The following is a 16,722-nucleotide window of genomic DNA, read 5'->3' as shown; positions in this document are numbered from 1 at the left end:
GGATTTAGATGTTAGAAATATCCTCGGGTACCAATGTGAAGGAGGGACCAGAGGGAATGAAGGGAAATGGGAGATCCATTAGAAGTCTTTTGAAATAGTTCAGGCAAGCACTAATAAGGGAATGGAGATGGAGTGAATAAGAGAGACATTTAGGAGGTAGAATAGGCAGGATATGGTTAATACATAATATAAGAGGTAAGAGAAAAGAAAGTTACCTTTATTTCTAATATTTAGGTACTCTTGCCACTTAAAACTTTCAGTTTAGCTGTAAAGTTACATAATAGTTACCTGTCTACCTGCTTGCTTCCCAGCTATATAGTCAACACTGAACAGAAAACTACTCTGCAGTATTCTGCACAGCAGGAGGCATGCCCTGGGTGTCAAGTATTTCAAGTGATGGATACTGTAGCAGAAATGGTACTGAGTGAATGGGCAGGAGATGAGGACACAAAGTCCTCATAAAACAACTTTCTGCTCCTCTTTGAACTTCCTCCCAGGCCTAGTTCATGTGTAAGAATTATTTCATTCTAGTTGTAATCATACATCACTGAGTTAAAAGGAGAAGAGGTTAAGAGGCAGCCATCTACAAGAGGAAGCAAGTAACTCAGCTTGACTTAAGCTCAAAGTCCAAATGAACACAGGAAAATACTAGATTAGAAGCAAGAGGCTTCAGTCCATGATCCTGGGTCATGTGAGCATTTTCCATGTGGTTTTGTCTATAAAAATAAGAAGTTTAGACTGAGTACTCTTTAACATCCTCTCTAATTGAAGAAGCAAATGATTCTTATCTAAGATTGTTTAGATGGGGAAAAAATTGGCAGAGAGCATTGACATATATTAGAAATTTAAAATTGTTACTGTCCGGTTCTCACTCAAGGAGGTGGTGTCAAAGAAGGAACACATCAAGGCTAAGCTGAACCAGCATCTTCCAAGCATCAGTCCCAAAGGAAAAAGCATATTTGGGAAAATAAACAAGGAGGCTGCAAAATCAGAGACCAGGATAGAGTGAGAAAAGAAGAAGGGGCTGCTATAAGAAGGTCAGAAATAAGACTTAATTAGTAAGTTCAGGCATATCCTCTTATATATATCTCCTGCCTGGAGAGACATAGGGTTAGAGAAGAGGTGGCAGAGATAAAAAGTTGCCAAAGGAAGTGAGACTATCTGAAGGGTAATTTTAACAGAATATGGAGTAAATAGAGAAAGAAAGCCAGTTAAGTGCTAGCAGCACTTGACTTAAGGGTGAAGCAAATATGCTTACACTGAATTAGTGGTAGATTTGAGAGACATTATGGTGTATAATTTTTCAGGTCTCACTGATGAAAGTAAAGGAGCACAGAATAAAGCAGTCACAGATGTTTCAAAGACTGTGGCAATGAGGTACCAGGAGAAGAAAATGGAATCAGAATTTACTGAGAGCCTGTTATTTGCTGCACACTGTGCTAGGCCATTTGCTTCTGTGATTTAAGTCTGCCAAGAGCCCTGTGAAATAAATATCAGAGGAGGTGTTTACAGAGGAGGAAATTTCATTCAACCATATATTCATCTAATTTATTGAGTCTCTCTACCACCATGCTAGAAGCTCAGTGCAGATGGATGAATAAAATAGGCATAATCCTGACCTCAAGGGGCTTTACAATCAAGTGGAGGAAGTACATAATAAACAAATAAAAAATGAAGCGCCATGAAGGAAATGAACAGAGCACAGTGATTGATGAAAAGAGGGGAGGGACCTACTTAGGGAACACCTCTCTAAAGTGGTGATGTTTAAGCAGATACATAAAGGTTGAAAAGGAGCCGGACATTTTATGTGTGAAGAAGACAAAGGCATTCCAAGCAGCAGGCACAGGATGTGTATGATCCCTAATACAAGAAAGAGCCTCGTGTCTAGGATCACCCAACCAGTAAAGAAAGAAATGGGATTTAAATCCATGTTCTTGTTCCAAAGTTCTGATAAGAGTGGGAAATGAGTAAGGTGGCTGCTCTATATCTGAAGAATGACTGAAAATGTCATTTCTAGTTGATTAAATTTCCAAAGTTTTACTAAAAAAAAGGCTGATTATTTTTCCACTACACTCCAGAGAAGTCACTAGACAGGAAAGAAGCATGTGCACAAAGACTGTGATTTATTTAGACTTTAAAATTGTTGACAAGGTTTTAAATCAATGATTATGGGAGTTATAATGAAACCTTACCTTCAGACAGAACTTTCCAGCTTTCAAAGCACTTTCATGTTTGTTACACATGAACTCACTTAATCCTAAAAACAATCCTGTGAAGAGGATTTGGATTCAACAAATATTTACATTGAGTCCACTACGTAATACTGAGCATTTTTTGAGAACCTTCTCTGCACTACATATAGTGTTGGGTGCTGAAGACACTATAGTGAGTAATATCTCATCAATGAATGCATAACTTTTAATGGACTTTGTACTCAGGAAAAAGGAAGAGATTTCTAAGTGAGTGTATAAAAAAAGAGAGACCTATCGTGGGGCTTGGGAACAGCATCTAGACAAGGGAGTACTAACTTTTGAGCTAAAATTTGAAGGATGACCAGGTGAAGGGAAGAAAAGTGGGAGAAGGAGTGGCTAGAAAAGAGCCTTCCAGAACAAGGAAACATCATGTGCAAAGGCCATGTGGTATGACGGAGCCCAGTGCCTCTGAGGAATCAAGAGAAGGGTGGTGTAAATGGAAGGGAGAGAGAGAAGAATGCAAGATGAAATAAGAGAATTCAGCGAGCGCTTACCAAGCAAGACTTAAAAGGTGACTTTAGAAATCTGGTCTTTATTGTGAGAGCAAAGGGAAACTATTAAAGGATATTTAGGGGAGTCATTTGATCACATTTTATGTGGAGGCTAGATTGGAGGGAGGACAGAGAAGATGTGGGAGGCATTATTCTAGTTGCAAGATGATGGGACTTAGACTGGGGTGACTTTTTCAAAATCCCACAGCTAGTCAGTGCCAGGGATAAAAATAACCAGGGCTGCATTTCCTTGTCCAGTGTTCTTTCCAGCAGTTTGGAGGAGGGAAAGCCCAGAATTGGGAGTCAGAACCTGAGCAGGGTGAAAAGACTGCTCCTGCAGGAATGCAGCCTGGTATGGGGGAGTTGGAGCCACAACAAATAAGGAGGAGGTTGATACAGATGAGGCGCCCCGAATGGGGAATGAGAACCCACAGAGAGGAGGATACCTGCAAGGGAGAAGGAAGTGAAGTGGAGATGGGAGATTAGTTCATATGGGTCAATTGGTCAAATACATAAATATATCAATGAAAATGGAAGCTAGCATTTTCTGTGTCAGAGAAGGGAGTTACATATATAGAATGGGAGAAAACCAAATTGAACTCCATGCTGTGGGACTGGATTTGGATGCATTGATATGGACTTGTGGTTTTCAATGCATTTATAGGTGGATATAGAAATACAGATGTAACATCTGTGTGTATGTGTGTACACATACACATAATTATATGTACAACTATTCTCTAGCTTTGTCCATTGAGAAGGCCCAAGGGAAACAATTCCTCAATAGCAATGGGCATGTCTAGATCATAGCTCTTGGCTTCTGAATTCCATTTTCCACTAACAGAAATCAAGTCTCCTCAAAGGAATGTTCCAGAAAGTAGGAAAGTGCTCAAAGAATGATGGGGATGTGTTAAGTGGATGCAGAATACTCCTCGAATGGGCTAGCATTGGCCAACTCAGGGATAGTCTGAGCATCAAATCCATGATAATATGATAATAACATATTATAATCCATTGAGTAGAATAAGAAAGCAAGAGTCTATTCTGATACAAATAAATAAATGAATACATTGAAAATTGGATGAGGAATGGCATATTTACATAGTTTCAAAGTACCTCCCCATAAAAATACTTATTAATTGCCAAGTAATAGCAGGAAGAATAATTTTATGAAGGGAAAAGCCTGGCAGATACCATCCTAAAAAAGTAATCAAAATGAACATCATCAGTAAGTATGTGTTTGTTGCAAAATTTAAAAATTTTCAGAAAAAAAATTTTAATAGTGGCTATGATTATGTATGCACATTGCCTAATACACTGTAGATGCTCAAAAATGTTAATTTCCCTCAAAATATTAGTTCCCCTCTTGTAGTAGCCATCATGTGGTGTTTCTGCTAAGTCTATGCTCTCCACTCTCAGAACTGTCTCTCCCATCTATAAGGACGGGTCCCTATATCTTCTGTTTGAACTATGTGACGCAGACCCCAGGAACCAATTGTAGATACCACACTCAAGATGGGTCAACATAGTTCTCTTCTCTGGAAATTTAGTAATTGGAAATCAGATGCTAATTAGTTTTTATTATCCACCTTGAACCTGGAGGACATATAAATTCAAGAGCTATATCTGCCATTTTGGGGTAGCTGTTGTCTGCAGTGAGCTCTGCAGAGAGGAAAAATGAAGGAGACACCCAAAGAAAAGCAGGGACAAGAAACAAGGTCCAAGAAAGAGAAACTTAGAACACCAACCTTGATTGCTTACATACTATTCTAATTCTAGTCCTTCATGGAAGCTCAACTCCCTTGGGATATCCCAGCATCTTTATAAATCCCCTCTTTTTTGCTTAGGCCAGCTTAGGTGGATTTCTGTCAGCTGTAGCCAAAAGCCTGTGACGTCCACTTCGTGCCAAACTTTACAGCAACCCTGCTCTTTCACAAAAGGTGTCTTGGTGCCCCTGTCAAGGCTAGACTCTTTGGCCACTGGTGTGAGCCAATATAGCACTTCTTAAAGGTTCCAGGGGTCTCAAGTCAGGTTGACTTACCAAGGCTAGCCTCAGCCAACAGTAGGTAAGCAGGCACAAGCTCTACTGAATTCAGGCCATGTACATTCATGCGGAAGCGAAGGGAATGCAAAGCTGCTGGGACAGCATCTTCATGTTTTCCTTCAAAAAGATATTTCTGGGCTACAGTATAGCACAATTCAATCAAATGCTTCTGTGGAAGAAAGAAATAGGACTCCTGAAACAGTCTAAAGGTAAAAGGCAAATGGTGGATATAGGAATACCCAGAGATAAGACCAACATCTAACGAACTGATTGAGGGCACCACGGTAAGCCTGCTGCATTCAGGTAGACGTGAAACACAAAATAGGCAAATGTGCAAAGGCAAAATCTGGACTGTTAGTTCCTCAAGGCCCAGGAACACGTGCTTTTTCATCTTACTTCATTGCTTGGCATATGCTAGTGCCCAATATAAAATTTTTCTGTGCCCAATGAAAAAAACTGTATATTGTTCTTACATTTCTAATAAACTTTTAGCAAAGTTGTCACCTCTTATGACTAAAAGTTTCTGCTTTTCTATTTTAGTTAATTTTGACAGAAACACCTTATTTTCTCCTTTTGGAATTATCCCACTAATATCAGAAACAACTTGAACTCTGCATTGTTCTAAGGTGACTATCAAAGTGATATAACATTAAAATTGAGGAATGTGGTGTGGAGATTTGTGTTTTATAAAATGCTAATTTGTTTAGAATAATGGAGATGCTACCAATGCCATTGTAATAGGACTAGTTCTCCTAATAGCCTTTATTTATTCACTTGTACAGTCAAACATCATTTTTTAACCTCCTACTATGTGGCCAGGCAGTTATCACAATACTTGGCTTATGTGTGTATTCTAATAAATATGTGGAGAACACATGACTGAAAAATGCTATAGACATAAAAACATAAAACAAAGTCCCTGCTCTCAAGGGCTTACAATTGAGTGATCTCAACACAGTACAGTACAATCCTTGTCCTAGGCAGTTTCACTACACCCATGAGTTAACCCTGCAACCTAAAGGGCATACCTGTCGCTGCTGCAACTGCTGCAAGCCATGCTGCCGTTCTTCTTCTGAATTGTAGAAGGGCATGGTAGTACGCACTGGAATCAAGAGCTGACATATCTTCTCATGGATGCTGTCCCAGTCAGCTCTTTGATGCACGACACCACTAACAATAAAGACACGGACTTCATTATCTTTAACTCTGAACTGACCCAAAACCCAAGATGTTGTTGGCCATACTACTAGCCTATATTTAGACCCCAAAAGAGTAAGCCCAGTACAAACCAGGCAGAAAGCCCAAAGCCATTTGAGACTCAAGTGTCTTTTCTTTCATATGGTTATTTGACAATGTGGAAAATATGTTGGAGCGGGGGAGCAGTGGGGAGAGGGTGTTGTTTCTGAAGGCACATGTTCAGATTCTGAAGCACAGAGGGACACAGTGGTTATTCTGCAACAAAATTAAAAACAACTTTAACTCTGTATTTTCAAAATGTCTGAACACTGAAGCTGATGGATTTGAGGGTCTTTTGTGCGGGGAAGAAAAGGAATTTACATTTGATGAGCATCTCTGAGACCTTTTACAAACATGTTTTGCTGTAACCTGGGCCATCATGATGCATGACTCGAGAGCACCACCTGCATCCTACTCTGTGCTCTAAGGCCACTGTTCACATAGAATACACTTTGAACTCCACTCCCCACCCTACCCTGTCCTCTCTGCCACCCCATTAAAGTGGTGCAGCAGGTGGCTTTGCATGTAACTATTTAACTCTTTAAAAAACAAAACAAAATCTATTATTACCACTTTTTTTTTCTTTTTAGGGGATTGAACCTAGGACCTCATACATGGGAAGCAGGCACTCAACCACTGAGCTACATCTTCTCCCCCATGAGAGTTGGTTTTTATCATTTGTTTGTTTGTTTTCTGTTTTTAGGAGGTACCAGGGATTGAACCTGGGACCTCACACATTGGAAGCAGGAACTCAATCACTTGAGCTACATCTGTTCCCATTATTACCATTTTAAGGGAATCATAAGTATGGAGAGATTAAGTAGCAGCTCTAAGTCTGCACTCCAAAGCCAGTATTTTTTTTAGCTTTCTGGAGGGAAGAACAATGACGTTGGCATATAACTTTTCCGATGGCTTTATGAACATATTTAGTATTTTAAAACTTTCAGTTGAAAACAGTGCAGATATAGAACGTTTCCATCATTGCATAAGTTCCACTGGATAGCATTCCTACAGAATATCCATTCCCATTCCTTGAACAATTAATTCTATAAATGATCCCCAAATCTATTACCCAATTTTGACCCTTCCCCCAATGAGGTTTTTTTTAAACATTTTTTATTGAGATATAATTCACCATTTTAAAGTGTACAATCCAGTGATTTTAGTACATTCATAAAGTTGTGTAACCATCACCCTATCTACTTCCAGAACATTTCATCACCCACAAAAGAAACCCGTTAGCAGTCACTTACCATTCTTTCCTTACCCCAGTGATGCCCTTGTCACCAAAAATGTGCTTTCTCTATAACTTTGCCAATTCTGGACATTTAACATAAACAGAATCATACAAGATGTGACCTTTCATGTCTAGCTACTTCCACTCAACATAATGGTTTCAAGGTTCACTCACATTGTATCATGTATTTATATTTCTGTTCTATGACTGAAAAATATTCCATTGCACAGATATACAACATTTTGTTTATCCATTCATTGGTTGATGGATATATGGTCTGTTTCCACTTTTGGGCTCTTATGATATTCATATACAAGTTTTTTGTGTGAACATATGTTTTCATTTCCCTTAGGTATATACCTAGGAGTGGAATTGGTGGGTCATATGATAACTATTTTTAAATTTTTGAGGAACTTCCAAACTTTTCCACAGAGCTACACCATTTTATATGCCCACGAGCAATTTATTAGGATTCCAATATCTCTATATCCTTTTCAACATTTGTTATTTTTTTTCTCTTTTTTAATACTAGCCATTCTTGTGGGTCTGAAGTGGTATCTCATTGTGGGTTTTGTATCCTTTTAAGATTTATTTATCCCCTCCCCTGCCCCCCCCCCCCCCCGGGCCAATGCTTTCTCTGTCCATTCGCTGTGTGTTCTTCTGTGTTTGCTTGTCTTCTCTTTAGGCAGCACTGGGAACTGATCCTGGGGCCTTCCAGAGTGGGAGAGAGGTGCTCAGTCTCTTGCTCCACCTCAGCTCCTTGGTCTGCTGCATATCTTATTGTTTCCCGTCTGTGTGATGCTGAGCATCTTTTTATATGCTTATTGATCATTTGTATTTTTTCTTTGGAGAAATATTTATTCAAATCCTTTGCCCATTTTTTTTTAAAAACAGGGACTTTTATTTTTATTGTTGTGCTTTAGGAGTTCTTTATGTATTGCAGAAACTAGACTATTATCAGATATATAATTTGAAAATGTTTTCATCCATTCTGTATGTTGTCTTTTTCACTTTCTTGGTAGGGATCTCTAATGCAGAAATGTTTTTAATTTTGATGACGTCCAATTTATTTTTACTTTGGGTACTTGTGCTTTTGATGTCATATCTAAAAAACTATTGCCTAATTCAAGGTTACAAAGATTTACATCTATGTTTTCACCTAAGATTTTTCTCAATTTTGTTCTTATGTTTAGGTCTTTTTGTATATGTTATGAAACAGAGGTCTGACAACATTCTTTTACATGTGGATATTCATTTATCCCAGCACCATTTTTTGAAAAGACTATTCTTTTCCCCATTGAATGGTCTTAGCACCCTTGTCAAAAATCAACTGACTATAGATTTATGAGTTTATTTCTTGTCTTTAGATTTTATTCCATTGATTTATATGTTCATCCTCAGGCCACTACACTCTCTTGATTACTGCATTTTTGTAGTAAGTTTTGAAATTGGGAAGTGTGACTTCAACATCATTCTTTTTCAAGATTATTTCAGTTAATTAAAGTCCCTTGAAATTCCATATGAATTTTAACATCAGCTCACTAATTTCTGCAAAAAAGGCAATTGGAGTATTGATAGGGATAACACTGTAGATCAATTTGGGGAGTATTGTCATTTTAACAACATTAATTTCTCCAATCCATTAATATGGGATATTTTTCTACTTATATAGGTCTTCTCTAATTTCTTTCAATAATGTTTTGTAGTTTTCAGTGTACAAATCTTGTAATCCTTTTGTTAAATTTATTCCTATGTATTTTTAAAATTTATTTTGTAAATGGAATGGTTTTCCTAATTTCATTTTCTGTTTTTTTTATTGCTAGTGTACAGAAATACAACTGAGTTTTGTATTTGATCTTGTATCTGCAATCTTACTGTACTATTTTTTAGCAATAAATTTTTTTTAATGTGTGGATTCTTTAGGGTTTTCTATATAAAAGATCATGTCATCTGCAAACAGAGATAGTTTACTCCTTTCTTTACAGTCAGGATGCCTTTTATAACTTATTCTTGCCTAACTGTTCTGGTTAAAATCTCTGGTACAATGTTGAATAGAAGCAGTAAAAGCTGTCATTTTTGTCTCACTCCTGAACTTAATGGGAAAGCCTTCATCTTTCACTACTAAGTATGATGTCATTTGTGAGTTTTTCAAGTATGCCCTTTATCAAGTTGAGGAAGTTCCCTTTTGGAGCAGTTTGATATTATTTATGAATTCCAAAAAAGATATCAGATTATGTTTGTAAACTGGTCTATTCCTCTGGGCATGATAGCCTTTGAATGTACTAGATTCAGCTGAGATGTCTTTGGTTAAATTATGTTAAGATTAGGGTCTTGATTCAACCACATCATTAGGGCATGTAGGATTGAGTCCCCGCCCCCTAAGTGGACTGATAAAACAGACGCTCACATGGAAGTTGATACACAGAGAAGAAAAACACAGGAAGAGAGACAGCTCATTAGACACAGCACACACCCGGGAAGAGAGATGCCCCTAATAGTCTAGAGCTGATCTTGTGAAGAGAGCAGAGTAGCTGAGCCCAGGAAGAAACAAGTCCCAGGGAGAGAGATGTGCCTTATGCCAGCCTACAGCTGAGATAGGAAGAAGCCGGGACCATGGAGCTTTAAGAGGAAGAAGATAGACTGAATCCTTGCAGACATCTCCTGCCATCCTGTTTCAGCATGTGGCAACAGAGTTTGGTAAGGAAGTAACCTTGAGTTGGACCCTTTAGGACCTTGTGACTGTAAGCTTCTACCCGAACTAAAAACACTTCATAAAAGCCAAAAGATTTCTGGTACTTTGCATCAGCAGTCCTTTGGCTGACTCACATACCTTCCATTTCTATTGTGTTCAGTGTTATCATAAAGGGTGTGGATTTCATAAAATATATTTTCTGATGAGATGATAATGTAGTTTTTGTCCTTTATTCTCCTAATTTGGTCTATTATACTATATGTTGACGTGCAATCCTTTTTATATGCTGTTGGATTCAATTTACTAGTGTGTTGGCAAGGATTTTTGCATCTCTATTCATAAGGGATATTGAAAATATATGCCCTGCTATTGCAGGGTGAAGAGTTCTATAGAAGTCTGGCAGGTTTAGTTGGTTAAAAGTGTTGTTCAAGTCTTCTATATCCTTGTTGATCTTCTGTCTAGTTGTTCTATTCGTTATTTGAAAGTGGGGCATTGAATTTTCCAATTATTACTGGTGAATTGTTTATTTCTCCCTTCGGTTCTTTTAGTTTTTGCTTCATGTATTTTTTTTTTTTTTTTTTTTTTTTTTTTACTTTTTTTCTGCTTCATCTATTTCTGAGGCTCTTTCGTTAGGGGCATACAATCATGAGTTTTTTGCATTTCTAATTACCTATTACACATTTTCACTTAAATGTGAGGCAGTTAACTGTTTGATTCCATTTATACATTATTTCATAACATATTCTAGACCAGAGGTCAGCAAAGTGCTTCTGTAAAGGGCCAGAGAGTAAACATTTTAATTTTGGAGAGCCATACGGTCTCTGTTGCAGCTACTCAACTCTGCAGTTGTAGCACAAAAGCAGTCATAGACAATATGTAAATAAGTGGCTATGGCTATTTCCAAATATTCTCTCCCCTTCTCTCACTCCAAGTCAACAGAAATGCAATAAAGTATTTTCTTCATAAACTGTGAATGCTATCATAGAAATGACTAAAAGCATTTTTAAAGTTTTTTTTTTTTAAATTTAGGTAGAGAATTATTGTACACAGACCAATAAAAGCACTTAACAGCCAGGGTGTAAAATAGTTGAGTTCTATGGAGTATTTATCAAATAGAGACTCACTGAGTAATTAATTGTGTGAGCAATGGAAATGTTAACTTAAATAACTGCCCTGATATTTTGTTCTGCTGAGAACATTTGACATATCTTTCCTGTCACTTTATGAATTTGTGAGCTCCCTTCTTATTCATCCATTTAACCCCTAAGACCAGCACAAGGCTATGCATAAAGGAGTTGATAAATTTGTCTTCAGTTAGGGGTCACAATCAAGCAGTATGTAAACCAGGCATATTTTGTTTGGCCATTATAATTTTTTTTTTAAGTACTGAATTTGAATGTCTTTAGGAAGGGCATTCATTCTCCAGTTCATTGCAGATCCTATTCTTTTTTTTTGTCTTTATTTATTTTTTAATGTTACATTAAAAAAATATGAGGTCCCCATATACCCCCCAGCCCCCTCACTCCACTCCTTCCCCCATAACAACAACCTCCTCCATCATCATGAGACATTCATTGCATTTGGTGAATACATCTCTTAGCACAGCTGTACCTCATGGTCAGTGGTGCACACCATAGCCCACACTCTCCCACAGTCCACCCAGTGGGCCATGGGAGGACATACAATGTCCGGTAACTGTCCCTGCAGCACCACCCAGGACAACTCCAAGTCCCAAAAACGCCCCCACATCATACGTCTTCCTCCCACTCCCTACCCCCAGCAGCCACCATGGCCACTTTCTCCACACTAATGCCATATTTTCTTCGATTACTAATCACAATAGTTCATGAATAGAATATCAGTAATAGAGTATGGATTACAGTGGACTTACTGATATCCTATTGCTTCTTATTATTACATACCACTTCACGGTTTGTTTTCTCCTTCTTGCCAATGAAGATATTTTTACTTATGCTCCATATATTAGATAAAAGAAAAAGAGGTCCTTATTGCAAATTACTCTTATCTAAATGCTATTGTAACTAAGGGATAAGAATTCACAAATGAAAGGGAGCCAAGGTGGCACAAGAGAGTAATCACCTCTCTCTCATTCCAGAGGTCCCAGGGTGTGTTCCCAGAGCTGCCTAATGAGAACACAAGCAGATACAGAACGCACAGTGAATGGACACAGAGAGCAGACAATGGAGGAAATGGGGGGGGGGGGGGAAAGAAATAAATAAAATCTTTTTTAAAAAAAAGAATTCACAAATGATTATGATTACTGAATTGTTATATAGACACCTTTTTACTTTTTAATATCTTATAGAATAGCCAAAAGTAAATACCTGAAATTACCAAAACTTGCTGAACTAGAATCTAGATGTCTTGATCTCTGATAGTGAATGTAAAGCTATATAACCTTTATCTTATGATTGATAAAACCTTGTGACTGACCTCTGTTTGTATCCCCCTCCCTCTATCCTGTTTTATAACTCTGAAGTCTCATGATCACTAGACAGCTCCCTAAAGTTTATTAATGAAGGAATAAACTTCAGTCAACCCAAAACTAATCAGCCCCAAACTAATCCACTCCAATTCCTTAACTGTTTTACTAGGCAAAGCTAGATCTAATGAAAATCAGCCTGCCTGACATGTAAGTAGCTTCTGTGACCAAGCATGTCAATCCATCTATGCATGCTCAATAATTAGATCATCTCTAACTTCATCATCTCAAGCCACTGAACTGATTAGCATAAACCTGCCTGTGTTTGTAGACCATAAAACCGTCAGAATTACTACAGTGCCAGATTTTAAGCCATTGGTATGTACAATAAAATCTATCTCTTTTTGAAATCCCAATGCCTCAGGAAGTGGTCATTTGAAGTATATGAGGCAGAACACCTGCATTTGCTCTGTAACACTATAATTTACTAACCTATATTAGGGAAGCCTCTTTTATTTGTTGGTAATGTTTCAGTGTGTACTTCAATGAAACTGCCTTCTCTTAAAAATGTTCTATTTCCTGGGAACATATTAAAAAATCCGATGTCGAACAATATACACAAGATAACTCGGAGTATATAAAACAAATATATTTGTAGAAAAAGAATAGAAGAAATACAACAAAGTTCCAGGTAATTAATCTCTAGGTTATGGAAGTATGGGGTCTCTTTTTTATTTTCTGTATTTTCCAGTTTTCTGCAGTGAGCTTGAATTACATTTACAATGAGGAAAAAAATTCTTTTGCCAAGAAAAGTTTTTTTTCACAAATTTGAATTGACTATCCTTTCTGCTCCTTAAATTTGGAATGAAGGAAAATAATGAATATTTATTGACTGTCAACTTTGTCCCAGGCACAGATGATTAAATATATGCTGTATATTTAATCATCAAAACCATGTAGGGAAGGGGTATATAAAAACTCCATTTTTGAGATACAGTACAATTACCTCAGTTTTATTTTATTGAAAAACCTTCGTGTTGAAATCTCCAGGACGCAAGGGCAGAAAAGACTGGAAAAGCAGGGTGAGGGGTGGAGGAGATGTGGGTGGTGGAGGGGGAGAAGAGAAGAAGACCTTAAAGAGAATTAAAAGCAAGTGAATGAACAGGGAGCAGGTGTAGCTCAGTGGTAACCATGTACAGGTCCAGGATTCAATCACAGGTACTGAAGCAGGCTAGTTAGGGAATAAAGAGACAGATCTGGAACCTGGCAGAAAAACTGCCACCGTTGAACATGTGGCCATCAGTACCCCCAAGTCGGCTGTGGAAGACCCTCGTGAGAAACTGCCATTTGGAATGAGATTTCCTCCTGAAGGCAGGAGAAGCCCCAGATATTCTCCAGAGAGCCTTACCATTGGGCACTCCGGGGGGATTGAGGGGTAGGGTAATCAATCAAAACAGCAAACAGCCAAGACACCTCCCCTGTCATTAACAAAGGAGCTGAATAATTAATGGTTTTAAAGGCAAGTGCCAAAGCAAAAACTCTGCTCTTGCCTTCTTCCCCCCTGCATGGAACAGCACAGAAGTAAAACCTGGGCATTTGTAATCTGTAATGGGGAATTACAGTCTGTAAATCAGCCCTCTTTATCTCTTTTAGTCCCTTCCTCTCTACCTGGGACCTATAATCTGTTACTTTGCCCCTTTTCTCTTCCCTCCTTTCCTTAATAAATTACTGGCCTAACTAAACTGGCTTGCACTTAAAATTCGTTTTTCGTAGCTTAGCCAAGAATCTAGAGAAAATCTGGAAACAGTACCTCCGCAAAAAAAAAAAAATAGTGGATGAAGAGAAAGAAAAAAACAGGATATGAGCATAATAAGCATAGAAGTTGATCGTTTATTCATGCATTCGTCAAATACTTAGTGCCAACCATTTTAAGACACTTTGATGGAGACTGTGTGGCATACACAGATGGTTCTGATAAAGATCAAAAGATATACATATGACAGTCCTTCTCGTATATTCAACATAATATCTGGCATTAAAAAGGATAACCAAAACATGGAGATAATATGCTTGCTGTATTAGCCAAAGGGGTGCTGATGCAAAGTACCAGAAATCTGTTGGATTTTATAAAGAGTATTTATTTGGGGTAGGAGCTTACAGATACCAGGCCATAAAGCCTAAGTTACTTCCCTCACCAGTCTATTTTCACGTGTTGGAGCAAGATGGCTGCTGATGTCTGTGACTATATCTGTAAGCTCCTACCCCACATAAATAAGCTTTATAAAAAACCAACCAATTTCTGGTATTTTGCATCAGCACCCCTTTGGCTGACTAACACATCACCCTTGTGTTTACTTATTATTGGGATGGTAACCATTCCACCACCTGTGTTTAATACCCATATGCAAGATCTTATAATTGACCTTTGCTCTGTATACCCCTATCCCAAATCCTTGGTTTGCTACCCCATCCCTCTCTGTCCTGTTCAGCCCCTTGATGTTTATTAATGAAGGAACTGTGTTCACTCTCCACCCCAATTATTCATTGGCACCCTGATGTTATAAAATATTAGGCCACTGTGCTCCATTAAAACTCTTTCCCTCTTTGAAACCCTGGTGTCTTAGGGCACGGAGAGGGAGGAAGGTAGGGAGGGAAAGAGAGAGAGAGGAGAAAGGGGAGAAAAAGAGAGAAAGGGGACTGTTTAAGTTAGCCCTTTTTCCTAGGAGAATCATGTATCTTGGGTGCCTCCTTGGGGGTAACTGCTCCTAACATCTCTTACAAACCCACCTTGGGTACTTTGGTCTGAATTCTAGGTTCAGGCATCTCCCAAGACCCAGACCTGCCTCGGGAAGGTCCAGTGACAAAGGTTCTATGATTCCTGGAATAGCAGGAACCAGAGCAGCAACTGTAAAAGTTCCCAGAGGCTTACGTGACTCAGGCACTTCAGTTTGGAGGGTAAAAGTTTAGTCAGTCTCAGACTTAGGATGCCAGGTCAGCTGACTAATAAAATTGTTTTAGTTGTTTCATTAATAAAAGTGCTTATCTTCTCCTAGAATAATGGGAATGGTCTCTAGTCTTCCAGCAGATTCCCCATAGGGGTGTCTTCTCAGGAATTGGGAAAACCTGCCTACGGATGGTCCATGGCCTCAGTATATAGCCTCCACACAGAACCCTGAATTACAGTTAAACCTGTGTAAGAGAAAAGGAGAGGACAGGCAGATTTGAGGGCGAGAAATCATGTGGTCACATTTTCTTATATAGATAAGGCAATACACCTCAAACTTCCATTAACTCCCTTTTAAAAGCAGCCTTCTCAGTTTTAAACTTGGTTTTGCCTAATAAGGGGAGTGAATAAGGATCAAGGTCTGAACTGTTTACTAAATCTCTCTCCTGTAAAATAAGGAACCACCTTGTATTAGTTGGTCAAACAGATGCTGATGCAAAATACCAGAAAACTGTTGGCTTTTAGAAAGGGTATTTATTTGGCGTAGAAGCTTACAGTTACCAGGCCATAAAGCATAAGCTACTTCCCTCACCATAGTCTGTTGCTACATGTTGGAGAAAGATGGCTGCTGATGTCTGCCAAGATTTCAGGCTTCCTGGGTTCCTCTCTTCCAGGGGCTGCCCTGCTCTCTCTACAAGCCAACTGTGGACTATGAGGTGACTGATTCTGTTTCTCTCCCTGGGGGCTTAATTCTCTCTGGGCTCAGCTGCTCTGCTATTCTGTGTGCTTACTTCCCAGGCTCCAGCTCAAAAACTCCAACCTCCCTTCTCTGTGGAGCAGTCTCTCTGGTGGGCAGAGACTCAATGTCCTACTGACATGGCCCAATCAAGGCCTTAATCATTATTTAATCAAGTAAAACTAAAACCTCTGAATCCAATACACTCTAATATGCCCAGAGGAAAAGACCAGTTTACAAACATAATCCAATATTTCATTCTGGAATTCATCAATAATATCAAACTGCTACATTCCTCATATGCCATCAATTAAGACTAAAAAGTTCCTAGAAAATGCTAAGGGTATACAGGTCTCTCTTCTATTTTAATCTGTGCTTAACTTTGTGTTTAACTCTTAAATCTGTGTTTAACTTTGTCTGTATGCTTGTGCCTAGGAAATCAAATTTGGGTTTGCCTGTTACAAATTGGATAATGGAGAAAGGTAACCAAAAATGAGTCTTTAAATGTCAATACTGTCTTGCAATCGCATTTGATGTAAAAATCACAAGTAGAATTAGTTCAACTGCTAGAAAAGCAGAAAAACTTAGCAAAGTTATTACTAATAAAATTCTTGTGGCTTAGTTAGTAAAAGCATCCAATTTGCTTT

The 16,722-nt window shown here is 38.4% G+C and overlaps 1 protein-coding gene across 3 annotated transcripts in view; it reads right to left on the bottom strand.

The window, feature by feature from the left end:
• The window catches only part of ZMYND12 (zinc finger MYND-type containing 12), a 50,423-nt gene that overhangs the window by 8,865 nt on the left and 24,836 nt on the right, over positions 1 to 16,722 (bottom strand). For all 3 annotated transcript variants that reach the window (XM_058303781.1, XM_058303782.1, XM_058303783.2), the window contains exons 2-3: positions 5,816 to 5,957; positions 4,785 to 4,956 (exon numbers count right to left, since the gene is read on the bottom strand). In XM_058303781.1, the coding sequence (XP_058159764.1) occupies positions 4,785 to 4,956; positions 5,816 to 5,957 (314 nt within the window). The remainder of the gene's footprint in view (positions 1 to 4,784; positions 4,957 to 5,815; positions 5,958 to 16,722) is intronic.

The sequence above is a fragment of the Dasypus novemcinctus genome, chromosome 9 (assembly GCF_030445035.2).
Source record: "Dasypus novemcinctus isolate mDasNov1 chromosome 9, mDasNov1.1.hap2, whole genome shotgun sequence".
NCBI lineage: Eukaryota > Metazoa > Chordata > Mammalia > Cingulata > Dasypodidae > Dasypus > Dasypus novemcinctus.
The sequence above is the reverse complement of the archived record's forward strand: the minus strand, read 5'-3'. Positions and strand labels throughout refer to the sequence as shown.